The sequence below is a fragment of the Uloborus diversus genome, chromosome 1 (genome assembly GCF_026930045.1).
Source record: "Uloborus diversus isolate 005 chromosome 1, Udiv.v.3.1, whole genome shotgun sequence".
Classification (NCBI taxonomy): Eukaryota; Metazoa; Arthropoda; class Arachnida; order Araneae; family Uloboridae; genus Uloborus; species Uloborus diversus.
In genome coordinates this window covers 254,885,648-254,910,676 of record NC_072731.1, presented here as the reverse complement: position 1 = coordinate 254,910,676, position 25,029 = coordinate 254,885,648, and the positions used below count along the sequence as shown (strand labels likewise).

General features: G+C 34.3%; 1 protein-coding gene across 1 annotated transcript; it reads right to left on the bottom strand.

The window, feature by feature from the left end:
• Nucleotides 1-459: 459 nt before the first annotated feature.
• LOC129220154 (adult-specific rigid cuticular protein 15.5-like) lies at nt 460-24,653 on the bottom strand. The gene is made up of 2 exons (XM_054854512.1): nt 24,582-24,653; nt 460-918 (listed from the first exon to the last, which is right to left on the bottom strand). The coding sequence occupies exons 1-2, from the start codon at nt 24,651-24,653 to the stop codon at nt 460-462; spliced, it is 531 nt and encodes a 176-aa protein (XP_054710487.1).
• Nucleotides 24,654-25,029: the final 376 nt, after the last annotated feature.

The following is a 25,029-nucleotide window of genomic DNA, read 5'->3' as shown; positions in this document are numbered from 1 at the left end:
CCAGCACTTGCAAGCCAATAGAAAAAAATATTTCAAATGTTCCAAAATTGCATAAGTGGTTGAAAGAGAATTCTTTGCTTGAGTACACTATGTAAACTCAATATTCATTCAAATTTTGAAGATTACAAACTAATGGCCAATATTTATTTTCAAAGTAGTTAGATGTCAGATACTGTTGCATTTAAATTACTAAATATCATTTTCCTGACAAGAGACGAAGAAATTGTAATGCAGTGAAAATTTGTTTATTTACACGAAGGAAGCAAGGATTCTTGAAAACAAAATTCACAACACATAAGAAGGGAAGTCACACTGAAACTAAAAAAGAAACAGTCAAACTCCGTTGAATACTAATATGACCCACTTTCTAATCGTACATAGATTTTAAAAAAGGAATGAAATTGACCACTCTTTTTCAAAAGGTAAAAAGGTATTGCCAAGTTTTTCATGTTTATCAACTTAGTATCCATATCGTGCGTAGCCCAGGCCTCCCAGCAGAGCATTGTTGAGGCCATATCCAAGGTCAGCATATCCAAGGTTATTGTACCCCAATCCCCCATATCCAAGGCCCAATCCGTTGACGCCAACGATTCCTGGTGCAGCTAAGACAGTAGGCGCACCTACAAGTCCGGCACCCAAGAGTCCTGCTTCAGGTCCGGCATAGGGAGCAGAAGAAATCATCCTGACTGCAGCAGGATCCTGATTGGCTGTGCCGGGCTCGTTGGTCTTGACTTGAGCCCTGAATCCGGCATGGTCGGCAACGTAGTCGACGCGTCTGTGGACGCCCCTGGCATCGGTGAATCCGTAGCTGCCCTTCACGCCACTGGCTCCGTCTCCGACTTCCTCTCTGTATTGATCTCCATGTTTATCCTTTATATTGTATCCAAATTTGTATGGTTTAGGAGCATGGTGTACAGGCTGAAAAAAAAAGGACACATTTTGTGTTAGTGTTTCTGTCCGTGATCATTAAGTAATATTTGTTTAAAATTTTGTTGGTCTAATTTTAGAGAATTTCTGCAGTGAAAAATCAAATTCATGTAACCTAGACATTTCGCATGACTAAGCTTTAGTTTTTTAATTTCAAAAATATTTTCTATAATACAATTTCATGGATGTAAAATCAGTGGCGTCACTACGGCGGGGGGGGGGGGTCCGCCTCGGGTGTCACCCGTCTGGGGGGTAACACCCAAAATGCAATTGAAGTTTTTGAAAAATATGAATTATGAATGAAAAATATAAATTTTTAAGACTACAAATTTAAGCATTTGCAGTCTTAATTTGTAGTCTACCCCCATTTTTATTTGTTTTTTGTACATTAGCCCAGTTAAAGTTTCGTTCTAACACAAATATAGTTGTTTCCTGAAAATTGCACGAAATCCATGTTTTCAAATAAAAATTTAATTTTGTTTTCTTTTGCTTTTGTAGGGGGGAGGGGAGGAGACACTAAAAATTACCACCCCGGGTGTCACCCTTGCTAGGTACGCCACTGGTAAAATTACTTATAAATGTTTTCTAAAGACAATACAATTTCTCCTTTTGCTAATTAACTTTTAAAACTCTTTAAATGTGATTTAAAATTTGAGCAAAAATTAATACATCATATTATTTAAATTTTAAACGCATATGCAAGAAATTTTATTCATTCAGAGTTCGTTTTGTACTCACCAGTGGTACAAGAGACCCAACTGCACATACAACGATAGCGGCGGTGATGAAAATCTACAGAAGAAAAAAGATGTACGATGTACATTGTTCGATTTTTATGCATAAACAAGATTTTCTTTTTCTTTTTTTTTTTTTGTAAGGATTTAAATTTTCCCTCTTGATCCTCTTTTGTGACCAAGAAAACTTAGTTATTGTGACTATGCCTTCTTCGTGTTTTCTCAAGTTATCTAGAAAATATTTAATATATTTCATTTCTTTTTCTTTTTTTTTAATTTTTAAGCTGATATTAGTTTTTATTGATTGGTACTCATGCACTAATTCACATTTGAATCATGTTACTGATAAGAAATGAATCACGGCTACAAAATACACAAGAATTCAAAGCATTGTAGTTATTTACTAAATCGTTTAGGGACAGAGGTAGCAAATGCTGACTGAAGATCCTTAAAAATCAAAACAAATATATTTTTTCAAAATATTCTAGTATAACTAATTTTAAAACATTTTCTGTGTTTTCAATCTCAATACGTTTTGAAATTTTCTCCTCAAAAATAATTAAAGGAGAAAAACAGCACCAAAAAACGAGTGTATGCAACAATCTGCCGCAAAATTTAGATATTCAATTTTTACTCAGTGATTTGAAAACAATTTCAATAAGAAGGTGAGAATATTTTTAATTTTTTTTAACCAATAATTTTTTATTTAATACTTTAAATAAATTTTTGAATTGGATACGATATACAGTGGCTCCCAAAAGTCTTCGTACACCTATGACTTTTAACGAAATTGGCCCGAAATCATTGGCTAGAAGTAATATTTCGGAATAGGTATTTAATTATAAGATCTCTGATCAATTTTTCACAAAACTGCATGAAAAGTTTTTAAAAAATATTAAAACTTAATTTTTTAAAAATCAAAAACCGAAAAGTGCCGGAAATTTTATCTCACAAAAGTCTTCGTACACTTTATAAAATGTCTATATATTATTGAATAATCTAACTTTTGATTAAGTTATTAATTAGTAGAATATCATACAATATTCATAACACCTTTTAAACGCTTGGGAATAGATTTCATTCTTTTTTCTTTCTTTTTTTTGCGTAATTTCTGAGTAAGTGTTCAACCACACTTCGAATCTTACTGTTTCTAGCTCTATTTTCATTTCAAAGCCGTATTTTCGTAATCTAGCCTACAGATATCTCTAACTACGTTACATTAAGTTCAAATCTGGAGATTGAAGGGGTATTTTCTAAACTTTAGTACAGTTTTTAAGGCACTAGAGGCAAACGTTGAAAACCGTGTGCTTCTTATCGTTATCTTGATAAAAAAACAAAGTTGTTTCCAATAACCAAATTTTTGGCTAAGACTTTAAAATTGGTTTTTAAAATATTAAAAGGAACAACATGATTCATTATTTCATCAAAAAATTACAAACTACCAAGTCTTGATGCTGATATGCACCCTCACACTAAAACACCTTCACCGTCCTAATTAACTGATCCAACTAAGTTCTTAAGATTAGGTTCCTAATTTTTTCTTCTACTTACAGTTATACAACAATTTAACCAAAATTGTTGAATTAATTTTTATCTGTAAGTAAGACATTATTCTAAACTGTTTTTAGCTTATTTATCATTGATTTTGGGACGAAAAGCGTAAGCTTTCTGTTTTTCGCACGACCAAGAAAATTTCTGCGGAAAGAGGTCTCATTTAATCCAGCTAATCAAAGAACTTGGCGAACAATTTTAGGTGAAAATTAAATGTAAAATGTTTCATTTAACTCTGCAGAAACTTTTACAGTACTCAAATGTGTATTTTTCATAATTTTTTTTAACTTTAAATCTACGATCACGTTTTTTGAACTTTGCTGGTTGACCTTTTCTTACCTTGTTTTCGGTCCGATTCCTTTGTTTAAAGCATTTTATCAAGCACTTTACTACACAAACAAATAAATTAACTAATTTAGAGACATTTCAAACCAATTTACCCCTACTGTGGGAAAAAAATTAAAATTTTGAATGACTTTTGCGGTTTTTTTTACGAATGCCAGCCATTTTACAGTAATAAGCAATATATTAAGGAATAAATAAACAAAAAATTAAAGCCAAATGACTTATAAGGGTCAACACAATGCAAAAATATTAATAAAACGGCATACGATAATTTTAATTATGAATTTATTCGAAAATATTTGAGTGTACGATGACTTTTGTGGCGTGATATTTCTCTGTTTCTTCGTTTTCTGACCCATTTCAAAAAGAAGATCCCTCAATATTTTGAAAAAAATCAATGGGTCATATTTAGAATGATATAGGAAAGATGTGAAAAAATTTTGGACTTTATATTCGAATTCAGTTTTGAGTTATTTTGGTTTTACTAAAAAATTTCAAAGTGTACGAACACTTTTGAGAGCCACTGTATATGAGGCAGTAAGAAGCAAAGGGATGTAAGTGGCAAAATGAAAAATTTGCAGATAACCAGTATGCATAGTAGGTGAACCTCTCCTCTGTCTTGGGGCAAGAGATGGTACTAGTAGCTCTGGTGGGTGCATCTGCACAGCATGATTTAGAAAAAAATTCAATGAAAGCCTACCTTGGATCTGAATTTCAAACGCATTTTACTCAAAGCTTTATAAAGTCCACTTACACCCTTTTGCTTCTCACTGCCACATAGGACTTAAGAATGAGGTTGAGCTATCATTTCTTTTGAAAAACCAAATGAACTAGAGTTAACTTTAAACAAAATGTTCCAATTGCAATATCCGAAAGAGGTGAGCCCAAATTGGCATTTATTATTTTTCAGTATCCAAAACATTAATAATAGTAATCGTTCGACTAACTGGATCTTATGTTATTTAGCGAATTCTAGTGCTTTTTTCTCACCCTCCCCCCCCCCCCCAAAAAAAAACAAACTGCGAGCAATTTTATTTCTAATTTTCAGGACTTATTGATATGCAATTATTTTCTTACTTATTTATTTCTGTCACATTCTAAATTATTAATAATAAATTTTTAGTAGCAACGATTTTTAAACAGTAGTGTGGTTTTCTCATAATAAAGCTTCAAAGTTTCTGACCATTGATTGCATAAAATTTGCTCTAACAACATTTCGTTGTTTATATATTAATCAATTTATTCTTTAACTATTCAGTGTCAGAATTTTATTTTGCATGAAATGTTACAATTCACATGTACTGTTTGGTCCTCCTACTTTTATAGGCCTTAGCATTTAAAAAATTGCTTTAATTAAAAAAAATAATTCCCGATAAAAAGTCTATCAATGGTTGGAATGAAACAACACCTACCATGTTCAATGAATAAGTTTAATATGTTTTAATATTAACTAATAGTTTTCTTTTCACGTGAAAAACGTCTTGCTTTCATAAAATAGTTTTAATTGCTAAAAATGCCCATTTAATATAGCCAAAATACCCATTTGTAGCTCAAGTTAAAGGCGAAAGACATTTATCAATTCTTACGAAAATTCATAACGGCAAACAAGAAAGTAAGCTCGTTTAATTTCAGACGACGAGCTTTGTGTTTATTATATTTAAAACGAGCTGATGTGTGCATCACATTACTTCCTTTTACTCCAATTTAATGTCAATTTCCCATTACTGGCATTTTTAATGTGATTCAATAGTTTATCCACTAAATATCACCAACGGTGGCCAAATGGAAATTAGATTTAAAAAAGAAATCGCCAAATTTGTCCCCAAGTTGGCGACAAAACTTGGCGATCAAAAGACTAGCGATATATCGCCAAGTGTCCGCCAAATTATAACACCACTTGAGATTACTTCGAAATTAACAATGATTTCCCCCCATAAGGGGGCAAAAGACCCCTTTAGAAACACCCGAATGCAACCAAAAAGGGAGGTGCAGAACTAGACCCCACTAGGAGTTTACGTACCAAATTTCAACTTTCTAGGACATACCGTTCTTGAGTTATGCGACACACATCCACACACACACACATACGTACATAAGGACGTCACGAGAAAACTCGTTGTAATTAACTCGGGGATCGTCAAAATGGATATTTCGGGGGTCTATACGTTCTTTACGTTACTTTTCCACGTGTGGTCGTGTGGGTTGAAAAAAAAAAAGCTCAACATTCATTCAGGGGTGAACAAAATGGAAATTAAGGCCGATTTTTGAGTGAATTTTTTTTTCGCGAATAAAATACTTCCTTTTTTTGTAAAAGGAAGTAAAAACAATAGATGTTTAATCTAATTCACAATAGCTACGAAGCTCATAATTTCTTCAGAAAAAATTGTTAGGAAGATTTTATAAGAAAATAAATATTGCAGTGATTTTTTTTTTTTAAATAAGGAAAAAGAAGTAAACTATTACCTTTGCAAACATGGCTGTTGGTTTGATCGAAACTGTTCGGCTGATAGTGAACCTTGATTTCGTCCAGCTTTTATATCGCTTAAAAACTACAAGCCAGTTTCTACGATTGCTCAAATTTTTTAATCTTTTACGCATGAAAGGATAATTTGATAGTGTCAGGAATTTCTCAGCTTAAGACATTAAGTTCCATAAATGTGTCATTGAATAACTTAAATTCCATTCTAAGATGTATGATTTCGATTCTTTTTTTTTCAATAATAACCGCATAGTCGTTTCTTAAACTGGAAAGAGTCATACTTGCTTGCTATTTTCTTACAGCAACGATGCCCAACCCGAGGGCCGCACTTCATAGAAATTAATTTCGCGTGCCAAAACACTGAAAAAAAATTGAATATATGTAATTTTTACTTCCTTTTACAAAAAAATGAAGTATCGCACTCGCAAAAAAATTTTCACTCAAAAATCAAGCTTAGTTTCCATTTTACTCACCCCCGAATGAATGTTGAGTTTTTTTTTTTTTTTTTTCGACTCGACCACACGTGAATAAGTGTCTAAGAACGTATAGACACGCGAAATATTCATTTTGACGATTCCCGAGTTAATTACAACGAGTTTTCTCGTGACGTCTGTATGTGCTTATGTATGTCGCATAACACAAGAACGGCATGTCCTAGAAAGTTGAAATTTGTTACGTAGACTCCTAGTGGGGTCTAGTTGTACACCTCCTCTTTTGGTTGCATTCGGGTGTTCCTAAAGGGGTCTTTCGCCCATTTTTGAGGAGAAATAATTCTTAATTTCGGTGTAAACTCAAGTGGTGTTATAATTTGGCGGACACTTGGCGAAATGTCTCCAGTCTTTTGGTCGCCAAGTTTTGTAGCCAAATTTGTAGACAAATTTGGCGATTTTTTTTTTTTTTTTTTTTTGAAATCTGGTTTCAATTTGGCCACTGTTGGTGATATTTAGAGAGTAAACTATTGAATCACATTAAAATTGCCAGTAATGGGGAAATGACATTAAATTGGAGTAAAAGGAAGTCATGTGATGCACACATCAGCTAGTTTCAAGATAAAATAGGAAAATACAGAAAAGAAAAGAGAATTACTAGCTGCGAGAACCATTGTTATAATTATTGCATTAAATTTAAATCATCTTTTTGTGAACCAATTTCTGACCATTTACCTTTAAATTTATAATAACTTACGAGCGGTACCAGCGCAACTTTGTCCGTAGTAGAAAATTAAAAGGTCATTTGGTTCGCCTGTATATTTACAAATAATGGATGATGAATTTCTCGACAATATGCTATGTTAATTTGCTCGCCCATGTTATGGTAATTTGCTCGTCCATGTTATGATAATTTGCTCGATAAAATGCTCTTAAAATTGGAATAAAAAAAGAGCAAAATCGAATTTTCGAAATATCGCTTCGAGGTGCACACCCCTGTGCTGCAAACTAATTTTATGCCAAATTTCATAAAAATCGGCCGAACAGTCTGGGCGTTTCGCGCGTCAGAGAGATCCAGACATCTAGATATAAAGAGTTCCAGACTTTCAGCTTTATTATTAGTAAAGATTACCGAACGAAGATGATCGTACGAAGATCCGATCGAAGATAAAGAAGAACCGAACGAAGATCCGAAGATATTACCGAACGAAGATAATTTTTCGATTGACCAGTTTCAAAATTTGGAAACATTTTAAAGGCAGTTGTTTTTAATTTATAAAATGAATTGAGAACAATTTTTACGCGGTTAAAGTATAAATTATTCATCAAGCGGTCTTTTTTTTTTTTTTTTTTTGCTGTTTTTGTTTTTGCATTACTAATTAGTAATTTTTTAATATTGTGAAACTCGAGCTGATTTATTTCTGAGTTATACTCTAACTTTTATTTTACTTACCTTTTTATATAATTAGGTATTTATTAACCGTCGCTCATATAGATATGGATAATTGATTTGCATCTCTTTTTAATAGAAATAACTAATTTCGCAAATTTCGTGGTGCAGCCGAAGATGCTAATTTTATGTTCAGAAAGAAATGATATTTTTTATCATTCGTTAATACAACATTGGTTTGATTTGCCTTCTACAGTTGCGTAGAGAGAGAAAATTTCGGAGGAGGATATGGTTAAATTGCGGAGGGAGATACAGTTTGTTTTAGTCCTATTCTATGGTCAAAAATGGAAAAATTCTGAGTTTCGGAGGGGGTTATATTCCAACCTTCCAATGTACAACGATGGGATTATGTGAAAAGTTTTGGTCAACCGATTAACGATGAATGTATGTGAAATTCTGAAAAACTTAAGAAATAAACATTTAACGGCAGGAATCCGATCATTGTTTACGTAGATCGGGGCTGTTTCCGGGCCAAGGCAAACTGCTGACCCCACGCTCATTTTTCCATTTCTGAATCCGCGTGTGAGTTTAGAGGAAAAAAACTACTTAACCCCATGTCAATTTAAGTCTAATGGGGGGATAAAGGTTTTTGAATTGTTACTTACCGGTTTTGCCCTATGGCACGGAGCAGAATCATCCTGGAAAATGACGTTTGGAACTGAAGTAAAGTGATCCCGGATAGTAGGGGGCAATTTCTCCTCCAAAATGCAAATATACACCTGAGCGTTTACTGTTCCTTGCACAAAGTGAAGCCCACCAACTCCTTGATCAGTAATAGATCCCCAAATCATCTGGGATACGGGATGCCTGACTGTGTGTTGAGTGCAGTCGGGATGATATTCTCTTTTGCGGCGCGGGTGATGCAATTTTTTTTTACCACCACTGTATTCGCCACTATCGTTCAACATGGTTCAATTAAGTGAAAGATGTGACTATGTGAGTTTTACTGAGTGTTGATGCTACTTTCTCAGTCAACACTTTAAAGCAGCATAAATTCAAATGTGTTTTATCCAATTCAATATCGAAAATATTTCCATATCATACCCATTGAGTTAGCAGCGGTTACTGTTACCATTTTTACCCCAGGGTTGTCCTTCACATTAAAATGATTCTTGCGTGCCAGAGATGTAACAAACACTTGAAAATGATTTCAATAAACAAGTATGGCTTGTTTAAGTAAAACAATTGATTTACAAACATCTAAACAATGAACACATAAACTAAAAGTTAGTGCTTGCTCTAATTAATGTTTCGTAAACAGATATACGAAGTAAAACAAATAATTATGTTCTGAACATTTTGACATTTCTGCTTTTTTTTTTTTAAATAATTTTTAGTTTTGGTTCCTAAATTGGAAAGTTAAATAAATAAAGGAACCATAAAAAGTGGGGGGAGGGCGCTTGCCCCCTATTGCCCTTCCCCCGAATTGCCGCTACTGCCCCACGGGTCGTAGGTTGGGCAACACTGCTATAACCAATCCGCCATGATGGATTATGCAAAAAAAAAAGTGCTTTCACTGTCATTTGCTTGCTAATTCACCTTTTTACTTTGGAAATCTTCTAAACTTCCTAAAGTTTATCTCGTAGTTTTCGATAGTAAAAGTTCAACAAGAAGCAACAGTGTCTTGTTAGTCGGCAGTTTTCTTGTGCTCTTGGTGGAGGGCAGTGCATTTTAATATGCAAGGTGTTTTAAAATGAATAGCGGGGTTTTAACATGTTATAATATTTATTACACCAAACTTACAGCCACAAGTGATATATCAAATGAAAGAGAAACTCAAACAGTTTTGTTTGTTGGCATCAGTGCGCATGCGCGTGGAATGTTTCTGCTGCAATCCGCTAGAAAGCGCTTGTAGCAAAGATGGCGACTAAAGAACAGAAAGCATTTTGTGTTTTATCTTTCAGCAAGATGGTGCGCCACCCCACTGGCATAATGAGGTACGCGATTGGCTTAACCTAACTGTACCCGACCGCTGAATTGGCCGTAAGGGGCCTAATGACAGGGCTTGTTTCCCATGGCCTCCACGGTCACCCGACCTAACGCCGTGTGATTTCTATCTTTGGGGTTTTATTAAGGACCGTGTGTATGTGCCTCCACTGCCAGTCGACCTTCCCGAATGAAGGAACAGGATTGAAACAGCTGTTGCAGCAATTACTAATGAGACACTCATCAAAGCTTGGGAAGAACTCGCATATCGTCTTGACAAGTGACGAATGGTGCTCACATTGAACACTTGTAGGCTATTATGTAAAACTGTCTGAGTTTCTCTTTCATTTGATATATCACTTGTGGCTGTAAGTTGGTGTAATAATTATTATAACATGTTGAAAACCCGCTTTTCATTTTGAAACCTGTATTTTTATTCATCTATTATTATTATTTCTTTTTTTCGTGATTGGTATATTTAATAGCGGAACTAATACTTTCTATTGCTTTCTGTCTTTTTACAGCATTGTTTCACGCCTTACATGGCAAGGTGTCTCGATAGTCCAAATGAGTGCTGGTGATGGAATCTATCTTCTCAACGGAAGAAAAACAAAGAAATATAGTTCAAAATACAGGCCCATAATTTGAAATTGTTCAAGTGTATACTGCAAGAAAATAAACAGACAAACGAATAAATAAATAAAATAAAATAATAACACACACACACGTGCATCAATACATGCGATTTTTCAATATTGAGAGGACAGATGTTCTCTTCTACCTTCCCAAAGGCCGGACCTAAGTTTAGTGTGCTACTATTTATCATTTTTAATTAAAGGTATTAGTTTTACATAAAATGTTTTTTGAGCAATCACGATAGCTTATTACTTTCATTTGACTGTTTTGATGCGCTATCATTTTATTTTCCCGCTAGCACCCTCTGCAGCATCACCGTCGACCGGCTCCTCACAATGCTGCTCCATTGAGAAGGAATAAATGGAGAGAGTGCAACCCAACTATCCCGATACGGCAACAGTACCATGTGACTTGGGGAGCAATTTCGACTTGACCGTAACCGCTGAAGAAGTTTTCCTTAGCTGAAGCCATGCATGATAACAACCTTTAACTGTAGAAGGGAAAAATTAGATTTATAGTAATAGTGCAGTATTCTAGCATTGTAAACTGTGAGAAAAAAGCCACACAGGAGGTCCAGTAACTGTTTCCTAGCATGTACGAATGTTTTTTACTTCTAAATAAAGAAAAAATAACATTTATATGCATTCAACGAGTGCATATTCCACAGTTGCCTGTATTTTTTTTAATTTTTGTACTTATTTTATGTATAAAAGTTATAAAACATTGTATATCTTGAGTGCAAATAACATTTTAGTTCCATAAAAACACTTTTTACTTAACTAGTATTTATTTTAACGGCTCTTAAGCATTTTGTGTACATTTGCTTTGTTGGCGAGTATCTTCTCGCCAAGCTCCTGTGAACAGCAGATGCGCAAGAATAAAGATTTGCTATTTTTATGCTTCAATTTAAATACTATTATGCCTGCGTATAAAATCATTTCAAAACATGGATTACAATACATATGAATCCGTAAATTTTCAGTCAATAACAGAACACTTTAAACTATTTGTACATGCCCGTCATTTTAGGGAATAAACATCAAAATACGTGAAAAATGCAATTACATTATATTTTAAAATCCGGGAAGAAGTGGGGAGAGGGAGTCTGAATGATAGGCCTGTATTTGTATCCGTTATTTACTTATTTATTTATTATTATGGGATAAAGGAGTTGGAGTCAGAGTTGCTCTGATTTGTAGCCCCGACTTCATAATAAGTGCCGTCGCGTCGTCTGAAACATATTTAATGCCAAAAGAGCGATTGCGTGCCAAAACGCGACAACTTCCCAGCCAAACAAGTCACCTGACCTGGGAAACATTGGATCCCAAGCTTATTTCACTGAGACATTTGCTATGGCTCCCTCCATTAGTATTCCTTCTCAATGTGCTGCTCCTATAGCGAAAACCGTCTCCAGGTTGCGTCCATATCCTACACTTACACGCATGCATACACGCACGTACACACACACAAACACATAAATACATACATACACCTACACACACATACACAAACACATACACACATACATACACCTACACACACATACACAAACACATACACACACATACATACACCTACACACATACACAAACACACACTCAAACACATACACACACACGCATACATACAGATACCTACACACACGCCTACACACAACAACTACCCACACACTCATGCCTGCACACAGACACAAACACATATGCCTACACACACATACACTCATACACACAACTACCCACACACTCATACCTGCACGCAGACACAAACACACATGCCTACACACATACACATACCCCTACACACAAACACACATACCCCACACACACACTTAAACACACACGCCTACATACACACACACTCGTGATTGCGAAAAACGTAATTTGAATTCAAAATATCAAAATTCGATTTAATTTTTTTTTTTTTTTTTTTGCTTTTTTGCGCGATACAGGACAATTCCAAAGATTAAGACAGTTAAGCTTTTCCACAATACTTTCATGAGCTTTCATATTCTTTTTACTTACAATTGCAACTTCCAATTGAGGCAGTGAGAAGCAAAGGGATGTGATTGGATTGTATCTAAATCTTGTTCAGTGGTTGGAAAAACTACATTTCTTTGTTGCGAACTACAATTACAGCTACTTTATTACAAATGTAGTTAACTACAACTAAAACAACCTTTTTTTTTTAAATGTAGCGAGTAGAAACTGCTTTTGAAATGTAGTCGCTACTTCGCTACTTTTTGAAAAATAAATTTAAAAAAAAGCATACACTACACCGTTGAAGAATTGAAAGAAAGTTTACTCAAATTAATAAATTAACTCATTTGAACATGGAATATTACTTAGAATTATCATTTCTTTCTTTCCTTTCGTTTTTAAACCATTTTTACGAATATTCAGTGTAAGAAAGGAAGTTGAAAGATTTAAATTTTTACAATTCGGTTATTTGAAAAATGTAAATAGAAGCAGTCATAATTTGAATTAAATTTTGCGTAGGTATATACATATGTAATTGATTAGATGAGGAAAAAATCTTTTAAACAAAGGAGAAAAACTTTAGTTTTCTATATTAGAATTAATTTTATAGGAACTTATATTTTGTAGGATCTAATTAGATAATTTTGAACTTCAAGTTAGGGGTCTGAATCTGCACACCATCCCCACACGGCCGGTATAAGGATTTCGGGACCCATAGGCATTAGAAGCGTTGGGGCCCCCTCACACGTGTATTTTATACATAATCTCATATATTATTTCTCTAGCCTGTATTTCTGTCACCACGCAAATCCTTCATCAAATTTCATAGCTTACCCCTCATTTTAAAATTTATAGTTTTAGGTTTTGAATACAATTTTTTAAGTATTACCAATAATGTTTATTAACAATTAATACAGTAACTAAAAGGGAGCAACATTTTTTTACCTTTTCCTTTCTTTCCCCCCTTTTTTTTTTTGTCGAAATGAACTTTTTTCTTACATATTTTCAACTTTAAGATTTCTCCGGAGCCCCTCCGAACCCCGGGGCCCCTAGGCAACTGCCTACATTGCCTATTTAGTAATCCGGCCCTGGGCACCCATGCTACTTCCGACTACTGATCGCGTTGTATAGCAGCAACTACCAGGGCTACAAGTACTCCTCTTACCCCCCAAAAAACTGATGAGAGGTTCACCCCACCTGCCATTGGTACACTGCTCTGGAATTCTGGTTATCTCCAAATTTTTAATTTTGGCATTATCCCTTTGCATTGCCTCAATTGACAAGCAAAGGGATGTAAGTGGACATTTTCAAGTTTTGAGTGAAACGCGTTAAAATTAAAAATAACATCCTAGGTAGGCTTTCACTGAATTTTTTTTTTTTTAATCATGCTGTATAGCAGCAACTACCAGGGCTACTAGTACCATCGCTGGCCCCAAGACAGAGGAGAGGTTCACGTACCATGTGTACTGGTTATCTCCAAATTTTTAATTTTGCCACTTACATCTGTTTGCTTCTCACTGCCTCATTTGTAAAAAGTCTTTTCTCAAGTGCTGCCATCTTTTGGTTACAAATACTAATACTAAATTCAACGAACCGAATACAGCTCGAATAAATTTCAAAAAATGTTTCGATAACTTAAAATCAAAATTTTTGCTAATGAAAAAGAATTGTTTTGAGTTGTTAGAAATGGCGTTAGAAAGGAAACAACGTGCTTAGTTTTTGTTGCTGCTGTAAGAAACGAAATTAAAAAAGCTGCTTGTAATTAAATAAAGTAAATAAATAAACGCTACGCAGATAAGTCTCATTTTCCAATTCTTCACTGTAACTATTGTCATGAAATCATATGAGCAACAAGTAGTTAAATCGTTCGATTTGAGAAATGTAAATAACTCTTGTTGTTGGATGTGAAACCACAATGAAACCATCTCTGTGTTTTATTCAATGGGTAGAAATGATATGAAATTATTTAAACGCAGAGCGTTTGATTTGTTAAAAAATGCCCTAACAAATACTGAATAATAATTATTCACTCATATTTCATTATGTTGCTTACCCTCTCGTCATTCGTTTATTTAAAATCACATAATATATTATTTTTCCAAAGCTGAACACGGTAGAAGCGATTTGACAATGCGACTTAGAAAAATACTGACTCATCCACCGAGAGATGGCGCCGCCAGTCATCTGCATTTAAACAGTTTTTATTATTATTATTACTAGCTGCGTGCCCGACGTTGCACGGGCTACTTAAAAAATGAGAGATGTCCAACTGATGTTTTTGTACTACTCTGACATCAGTTTCTAAAGCGTTAAGGAGTAAATAAATACGCGTTATGCAAGGTTTGCAAAACACCAGTAGAGCATATTTTTGGCAAAAATCTCTTTAACGTTAATCATAGTTATCAATGATACAAGTTTTGAGTATTTTCAATTAGCACAAAAGATGAAAATATATGCATTATCAACTATAATCTGTGCTCACTTTAAACTGAATTAAATCTGATAGACTATATCTGAAATATTTGTGTACAATTACAATCAGCTTTTTACATAAAATGTCACATCCTTTTTTGGTTGATCATGTGAAACTAAAGCACCAAGACTTACTAAGTACCAATAAGCATTAATTTAATATCAAGTCATCAGATTCCAATTAAGCTTCAGTTAAAATCCTTAAAAACAATCTTTTTTGTTCAACTCTGTTTCACTTAAAGAAAATTTATAATTTCCAGAACTTTAACAGTTCGAAAATACATATTCACCATTCGAAAACAAAAATAAGAACCAAGCACTAGCATCTTATTGCGTGCTAAGTATCTTATTGCGTGAAGTTATTCCTAAAATGCGCTCTTTTTTACGTAGATTTTAGATGGCATTCATATTTACCTTATTATAATAACTACACTGCGTTCTTTATAAACTTCTTTTATTTGACTTCGTTTAGTGAAATTGTTAAATATTTGTGCAATTTTAAGAAGCGAGATCTAATGGAATCGTTTCCAAAATTTTAAAAGTATTTTTTTCGGAAAGAGCATGTTTAAAAACTTAGAATCTGACCATTTTTTAAATAATTTCTATAAATTTGATATTTTTTAAAAAATTACTTAAATGGGTGCTCTTTCATCGTTTAACGCTTCTGCCGATGACATCACAAATGATTAAATGCCATTCCGTGTTGCCATTTTCACGGTCCAAAATATTTAATTCGCATCTTTACTCACGTGTATTGGCAACGATATGGCTGATATCAAGAGCAGAGCGCAATTTTAATTCGCTGCTTGATTATCATAACGTGGAACCGTGGTAGAAAGATGCGCCAAATTGCATCATTTGTGACGTCATAAAGACCAAGCCTTGCTTGAAAAATTGGACGTTTTAAAAAATTAATTAAAAAAAAAACTGTTGGGAAAATGAAAGTGTTTTCTGGGGCCATGTTATTTTTTTATTTTTTTGCTCATTCTATCCATTTCAATGATTAAAATTAATACTTTTGACTGAAGGAAACCACCCCGTTTAAACGAAAAACATGTGCTTAAGTTTTCATCATTGACTGAATAATGGAACTAATGATTATTTTTTCGTCTCCTTCAAATCTTTAAATGGAGAATTAATAAAATCAACTCTTTTCAAGCACAGAATTTTCTATATAATTACAGATTTACAGGTAGAGAGAATCCATCTCTGAATGTTTCTGATTGAAAACTACTGCTGTTTAATGGGCTGAAGATAAAAATTTTGTCTATTTTGAGAAAATGAAGTGTTTCCATGCAATTAAAAACTCGTGCTATAATTTTGCACATTTTGTTCTTTCATGAATTCAATTTTATCATATTTTTTCTCTTTTAATTTTATTTTCTAATTCATTTATCTATTTGCAGTAAAATACGTTCAGTTTCGTTCCTCATTTTTAACATAAACAGGCTTCAGGCCGGCATTCTTATTCTTTCTTCATGCTTAGATTTTTATTTTTCTCAATGTTTTTGATGATATTAAAAAAGTAATAATAATAATAATTTGAATTTTGACATCTTGAATTCAAATTATGTTTTTCGCAATCACGAGTGTGTGTGTGTATATGTAGACATGTGTGTTTGTGTGTCTGTATGTGTTTGTGTGTATGTGTAGGTGTCTGTCTGTATGTATGCGCGTGTGTGTATGTGTTTGTGTGTGTTGGTGTATGAATGTATATATATATGTGTGTGTGTGTAGTTGTGTATGTATGCACGTGTGTGTAGGACATGGATGCAACCTGGAGTCGGCTTTCGCTATAGGAGCAGCATCGTGAGGAGCCGGTCGACGGTGATGCTGCAGAGGGTGCTGGCGGGAAAATAAAATCATAGGAATGCCAAAAACAGCCAAATGAAAGCAATAAGCAATCGTGATTGCTCAAAAAAACATAGCTCCGCTGCTTTTGTAGTTCGAACGCATACATTTACCCTTCCCCCCTATTTTTTGGCTAAATTGAAAAATGCGTCAATATTACTTTACCTTTTTAAAATATCACTTTATTTGGAATTTTGAAGACAAAAGAAAGAACAAAAATTCGCTAGATTATAAATTGTATTCGCGATGTATTTTTATTCTTTTATTCCAAAAGAACTTCTTGCCAGAGTAGTTTTCTTTTAAGTCACCCAGGCTACCTGACGCCCGGAATCTGTCGGTTCCTGATTACGACATATAAAAACAACAATACTCTTCTTTCAATTTTCAACTAAGACTTTGTTCCATCTTCAGTTTCCAAGATTTCGCTTCCAAATCCCCCTTTCCCACCCCTTAATTAGAACTCGAACACAGAAAAAACAAAGCGAGCTTATCACCCAGTTAAAATCAAAAGAAATTTCGTCGAAAGAAACTAATGAAGACATTTCTAGGGATTGATTAGCATTTGAGCTGAGAGAAAATATTGAGTTCTGGACTCAACTGAGACATTAATGAGGACAAGGGATACGTACGACATCGTAAAGAAACATTTAATATGAAGATCTGGCATCGAATTGCTGGGAGGAGTAATGAAAACTTAACAACCGCCATTTCGCAAGTTTGCCTTTATTGCCTCTTTTCCGCTGGCGTGGAATATCTGTGTGCAAGAGCTATGTTTCTACGTACTTTTAGAAAGCTTTTCATGAAAAGTGTAATTAATACTAATTGATTTACTGATAACTAGTGGTACCCGCACGGCTTTGCCCGTAATAGAAAAATTAAAAGGTCTTTTGGGGCGCCTGTATATTTACAAATAATGTATGGTGAATTTTCTCGCCAATTGGCTTGTGCCCATGTTACGGTTCCACGTTATGATAATTTCGTATCTCGCCAATCGGCTTGTGCCCATGTTACGTTTTCACGTTATGATAATTTCGTAATTTACTCGTCCATCTTATGATAGTTTTGTTCTTAAAATTGGAATAGAAAAAGAACCACATCAAGTTTTCGAAAAATCGCTTTGAGGTGCACATCCCCATGCTACAAACTAACTTTGTGCCAAATTTCATGAAAATCGGCCGAACGGTCTAGGCGCTATGCGCGTCACAGAGATCCAGACATCCTCCGGATAGAGAGACTTTCAACTTTATTATTAGTAACAGTTGGCTTGTACCCATGTTACAGTTCCACGCTATGATAATTTCGTATCTCGCCAATTGACTTGTGCCCATGTTATGGTTCCACGTTATGATAATTTCGTAACTTACTCGTTTATCTTATGATATTTTTGTTCTTAAAATTGAAATAGAAAAAGAACAAAATCGAATTTTCGAAAAATCGCTTCGAGGTGCACACTGCCATGCTACAAACAAACTTTGTGCCAAATTTCATGAAAATCGGCCGAACAGTCTAGGTGCTACGCGCGTCACAGAAATCCAGACATCCTACAGACATCCAGACATCCTCCGGACAGAGAGACTTTCAGCTTTATTAATAGTAAAGAAGATGTAAACATAACATCATATTTGAAGCACTGAATATAGCTGAGCAATGTGTTTGGAAAATACTGAAAGAAAGTAATATTGACGAATTTTTTTATATCCAAATTTTGTAAAATGTTTCATGCCATTTAAGAATCACGTTTTCGGAGTTTAGTCGGATTTTTTTGTAATTTAAACTTTTAAATATTAACAATGTTGAATATTTTTCTTGAAAAAAATTAATAGTGCAGGTAATCAAAAACATAATTACTATTTTAGGAACAATAAAAAGCTCGTTGTTTAGAAAGTTTCTTCACTAATTCGCAATTCCAGAGCTCGAATACGCTATCTTACGGTGATAAACACTACTGCCGAAAAAGGTAAAACATTCCATTCCACGTGTTTTCTTTGGGGTAAATTACAGACTTCAGACAGTTTATGGTGTAATGTAATTTCAGAAGAATAGAAAAAAAAAAAAAAAAAGCTTCCCACAAACACGATGAAAAATTACTGTCGTTCACTAAGCGTCAAAGCAAGTTGTAAGTTACGGCATTTGTTTGTTTTACCTATTTTATCAGCCATTAGACAGTAGCTCCAGCGCTCCCTATAGTTTATTAAAGTTGCGATTTTATTGTATCTTAAACTACCATGGATAAATAATTGCTGTTGCGAACAAACCTCACTCCAGTTAAAAAGTACTCCAAGGCTATTAAACGTGTCAACAACTGATTTTGGGTGTGGCAATAGTTTAATAAAAACATTTCGAGTTAGAACGATCGCCATGCAATTGTAAGTTGTACGTTGGGAACACAATTTGAATGTGCGTTGTAAAGTACTTCTCGCAAATGTTAAATGAGTATCTAATTATAAATAAACTAGAATTAATAATTTGAGCCCTTCTTTATTAACTACGATACGTTAATTACTTTGATTAACACTTAAATACTTTCAACCTCTTTAACCAACTCACGCGAAGTTAATTTTTCTTATTTTCTTTCCTCTACTATGATCTTGTCAGAGCTATGTATAATTTATTAGAAAACATGCACTTAAAAACTAAAATGGTAAATTTACGGTTTTTTAAATTGTAGACATCCAATACCTAAAACAGTACTGTTGTAAATTACCATACTTCCTCTAATAGTCTAATATAGTTTTATATATTGACAGATAAATACAATCAATCATTTTAAAGCTATTCAAATTAGTTAAATTTCTCTACAACAAGGGGGGCGTTTCCAAAATTTTAAAAGAATTTTTTTCTGAAAGAGCATGCTTAAAAACATAGCATCTGACCATTTTTTTGAATAATTTGTTTCAGTTTAATATTTTTAAAAAATTACTTAAATCGGTGAGTTTTCACTATTTACGCTTCTGCCTATGACATCACAAATATGAAATGCCATTCAGTGTTACCATTCATAAAGCAAAATAGTTTATTAGCATCTTTACTCACGTGTATTGGCAACGATATGGTTGATAGCAAGCGCTTATAATATTAATTCGCTTCTTGATTATCATAACGTGGAAACGCAGTAGAAACATGCGCCAAAGAGCATCATTTGTGACGTCATCAAAGCTCACGCCTTGTTTGAAAAATCGGACATTTAAAAAAATTAATTAAAAAATAACTGTTGTGAAAATGAAGTATTTTCTGGTTCCATGTTATTATTTTTTTTTTTTTTGCTTATTCCATCAATTTCAGTGACAAAAAGTACTACTTCTGACTGAAGGAAACAACCCCATTGTAGAAAACGTACGAAACGAGGAAAGATTAAATGTTCGTCAAAAAAGAGACAATATCATGCAATTGGTTTTCCCCAAATGATTTCATTGATCTTGCTTGAAACCGATCCCTTCCTTCTCTTGTGCTTAGATTCTGGTTTATAAACAATGCACAACACATGAGGCACGTTCCAAGTCAAATCATCCAGCCGAGAGATTATGACACCCAAGGTTCGCAAGGTCTCGATGAAACCTTTGTGAGGTTGCTTGCCAGATTTCTGAAATGTTCAACCGGAACACTGGGATGCCCCTCCTCCCCCCGCCCAGAGTCGCGAGTATTCAAAGGGGTACACAACCCTGGCTGGTTCTTAGACAGTTTTAAAAGGGTAGTTCATTCTCAATGCTAAGAATAAATGGTTACTACTTATGAACCTAAAACAAGGATAGTAATGCACAGTGGCGTAGCTAGACCCGACTTTCGGGGGGGGGGGTTACTTCTTATATATATATATATATACATATATATTTATACATATAAAATATACATATATATATATATATATATATATATATATATATATATATATGTATAATCGCTTGGAATTTTTTCCTTTTCTTCTTTTTTTTTCTTTCTCTTCTCTCTTCTTTTTCTCTTTTTCTTTGAGACTAACTTTTCGGGGGGGGGGGTTTGTCCCCAAACCCCCCCCCCCTTAGCTACGCTCCTGGTAATGCATGACATAAGCAGATAAAAATATTTTATTTCTACATCTTTATTTTAAAAGTTACTTTAGTAAGAAACGAGCTGATGTGTGCATCACATGACTTCGTTTTACTCCGATTTAATGTCATTTCCCCATTACTGGCAATTTTAATGTGATTCAATAGTTTACTCTCTAAATATCACCAACAGTGGCCAAATTGAAACCAAATTAAAAAAAAATATCGCCAATATTTGTCGACAAATTTAGCGACAAAACTTGGCGACCAAAAAGGCTGGCGATACATCGCCAAGTGTCCGCCAAATTATAACACCACTTGAGTTTACACCGAAATTAACAATGATTTCCCCCGAAAAAGGGGCAAGAGACCCCTTCAGAAACATCCGAATGCAACCAAAAAGGGAGGTGCACAACTAGACCTCCCTAGGAGTCTACGTACCACATTTTAACTTTCTAGGACATACCGTTCTTGAGTTTTGCGACATATATACGCACATACGCACATACATACGTACAGACGTCACGAGAAAACGCGTTGTAATTAACTCGGGAATCGTCAAAATGGACATTTGGCGTGTCTATATGTTCTTAGGCAATTCGTCACAGTTAACTATTTTTAGACTTTTTTGATCATCTCTAATCAAATTCATCTTTTTCCGGAACGTGAAGTAAACCGACCGGGACACCGGGATTTTGTCTGAAATCCGGGACGTCTGGCAAGCCTAGATAAAAGAATAATTAGAAAGTTTTATTTTAATACATCAAATACTTTTTGAATGAGAGTAGTTTAAAGTTTTTCAAAAATCTTCTCGTTTTGCAAAAATCGTATACCCCGCAACCGTATACCTACTTCTACAGTTTTCACCATAAAAGATTTATTCATCGAAATAGACAGTTAATTTGGTTTCGCATTTTGATCAGTATTGTATTGCAAATGCAAAGTTATAATTAGATTTAAGGTTTAAAACCATTAAAATAGCTTTAAAAATTTTTAAACAGCAAAATTGAGTTCAGTTTTGCTCAGATAGTACTCAGCAGTCTTTTTAACGCTTCAAAACCTCCAAAACCTAATTTATTCCCGAAAGCTAGATTAAAAATGGTACAAACCTATGCAATAAAACGAGCGAGGTTTTGAGTTTTAATCAACTTTGAGATGATCGAAATCGTACTTTTAAAATATACAGAAATCAACCAAAGGTGTCCTCAACTAGATCAAAAAATACACTTAGAAATAAAAGTAGGCTTTAAGCAACATTAAGGTTTGTTTATTAGATAAACTAAAATGAAGAAAAAATATATTGTTACAAATTCTGTTAATTAGTAATTATTTTTATGATTAATTTGTTGTAATCTGGTTAAATTTGGCGTTTATTCCATTACTTTTCATCTAAAATTATTGTAGTAACTTAAACTGTAAATAGTTTCTTGTAATGAATGTACAACCCCATTACATTCGAATAAAGTATATGGTCCCTCAATTTCCGAAAGATGAGATTTGTGAATGGAACAAAAAAGAAAACATCGAGAAGCATTTCGAATTTTGTCGAACTTTCCAAAGCAGTATAAAAGCCGTGTGGCATTTGAATGAGAGAGTTAGTTTTGCTTTTTAAACTGCCTGAGCCGTTAGCTCTGTTATTGTGTGTATTAGCCTTTGCGCTGTGTTTTCGCGTATTTGGATGTAAATACCTGTGTAACCGTTGAGTTTACGGTGTTTAATCGTTATTTGCTTAATTGCTGATGATTGATTTAGCAGTTGTAACTACATTTCCTGTACATAGCTGTAAATAAATCTCCTGTTCTTTTCTCAAGAACTGTGTAGTCATTTAAAGAATTTCTTGAAGTGGCTGAACTCGAAACGAAAAATTATTTTTTAATATGGTCTTTGTTTTGATTATATTTGGATCGCATGCGACCTACGGGCCCCACAATTTGAGTATTGTTGGTGCAGAACTTCTTAAGAACTTCTTAATTTCATGGGAAAATAAATGGCGTGCTTTGTTTTACCCCATAGTCTTTGGGGTAAAAGGAAGCATCAAACAAACAGTCACAAAGTAAAATTTTTCCTAACCAGTTCCTCTCCAGAGAGTGCAGTCTTTTAGTCACAATGCACAAACTTTTATCTTTCAATGATTCAAACCTTTATCATTCCTCTCCAGAGAGTGCAGTTTTTTGGTCACAATGCACAAACTTTTATCTTTCAATGCTTCAAACTTTTATCATTCCTCTCCAGAGAGTGCAGTCTTGTGGTCACAATGCACAAACTTTTATCTTTCAATGCTTCAAACTTTTATCATTCCTCTCCAGAGAGTGCAGTCTTGTGGTCACAATGCAAACTTTTATCTTTCAATGCTTCAAACTTTTATCATTCCTCTCCAGAGAGTGCAGTCTTGTGGTCACAATGCAAACTTTTATCTTTCAATGCTTCAAGCTTTTATCATTCCTCTCCAGAGAGTGCAGTCTTTTGGTCACAACGCACAAACTTTTTTCTTTCAATGCTCCAAACTTTTATCATTCCTCTCCAGAGAGTGCATTCTTGTGGTTACAATGCACAAACTTTTATCTTTCAATGCTTCAAACTTTTATCACTCCTCTCCAGAGAGTGCAGTTTTTTGGTCATAATGCACAAACTTTTATCTTTTAATGCTTCAAACTTTTATCATTCCTCTCCAGAGAGTGCATTCTTGTGGTCACAATGCACAAACTTTTATCTTTCAATGCTTCAAACTTTTATCACTCCCCTCCAGAGAGTGCTGTTTTTTGGTCATAATGCACAAACTTTTATCTTTCAATGCTTCAAACTTTTATCATTCCTCTCCAGAGAGTGCATTCTTGTGGTCACAATGCACAAACTTTTATCTTTCAATGCTTCAAACTTTTATCACTCCTCTCCAGAGAGTGCAGTTTTTTGGTCTTAATGCACAAACTTTTATCTTTCAATGCTTCAAACGTTTATCATTCCTCTCCAGAGAGTGCAGTCTTGTGGTCACAACCCACAATCTTTTACCTTTCAATGCTTCAAACTTTTATCATTCCTCTCCAGAGAGTGCAGTCTTGTGGTCACAATGCACAAACTTTTATTCGCTCAAAACAAATAGGAAGGATCTAAGGTTGAAACCTTGAAATTGTGTTTCTCTTTATCTCTGACTTACACTACATATTAGTTTAAAATAAATAACTTAAGGAATTATTTAAGCATTGAATTTAAAGAACAGCATTTCGTAACCTTTCTTGAGAATGACCCGAATACGTAATATTACCTGCAAAGGCTCGGTTCATTTTCAAGATTTTCACAGCTTTTTATTCTAAAACCTGAAGAACAACTGAAACCTTTCCGAAACAGTAAGAAAGAAATAAATAAATAAAGGAAAGAAAGAGAGGGGAAAAAAGTTTATATTCTTCGTTTCTTTTTTAAGTGTTATAAATTTGCGAAGAATATTTTATATTTCCATTTCATTGTTCTTAAGCATACGATAAAAAAAAAACCTTCTTTGAAAAAAAAATCATCTTTTGAGCTGAAGCACCCCAAAGGGAAGAAGCAAAAAAGAAGAGCGGAACGAAAGGGGAAAAAAAATGCTATTTAAAAAACAGCCTTACTAGGGATTATCTATTACTGCGTGATTACAAAATGCAAATTGCAATTAGGCCGGATGCCCTTTTCCTTCTTTGCAAATTATAATAACTCCTCCCTCTTAGGGAACTTTTTTGCTTCTTCCCCGCTGTGCTTTATGATCAAGACATTTTTTTTCTCTTCTAACATAAATATATTTTTTTTCTTCTCGGCTTACATTTCTAGAGGGCTTTTTCTCAACATCTTGATGAGATACATGCAAAAGGTTTTGCTTGAAAATTTCCCCCATTCTTAACTTTTCCTCTTATTGGGGGGTGATTCCCCCCCCCCCCCCCGCTTCTCCAATTTGATTTTTTTTTTCATTTCATCTTCCCCCGTGGAGAATTTCTTTCGCACTCCCTTGAAGGTCGGCGGATTATATCGTCTGCGGGGAGGGTGAGAGGAATGAAAGGACATTCGAAAAACACTGGGAGGGCGGAGAAAGGGGTGCTTCTTCTTATCAACGTGGTTGCTGTCTTATTCTGACCTCTTCTCTCTTTTTTTTTGCTCCCTTTCCTCAGCCCTTTTTTTCCTTCTCATCTAATTTACGAAGAGAGGGGGGAAATAAAGGATGTGAGCCAAAGCTCCAACTCCTATTCTTTCGTTTTGAATGTGTACGTGTATAA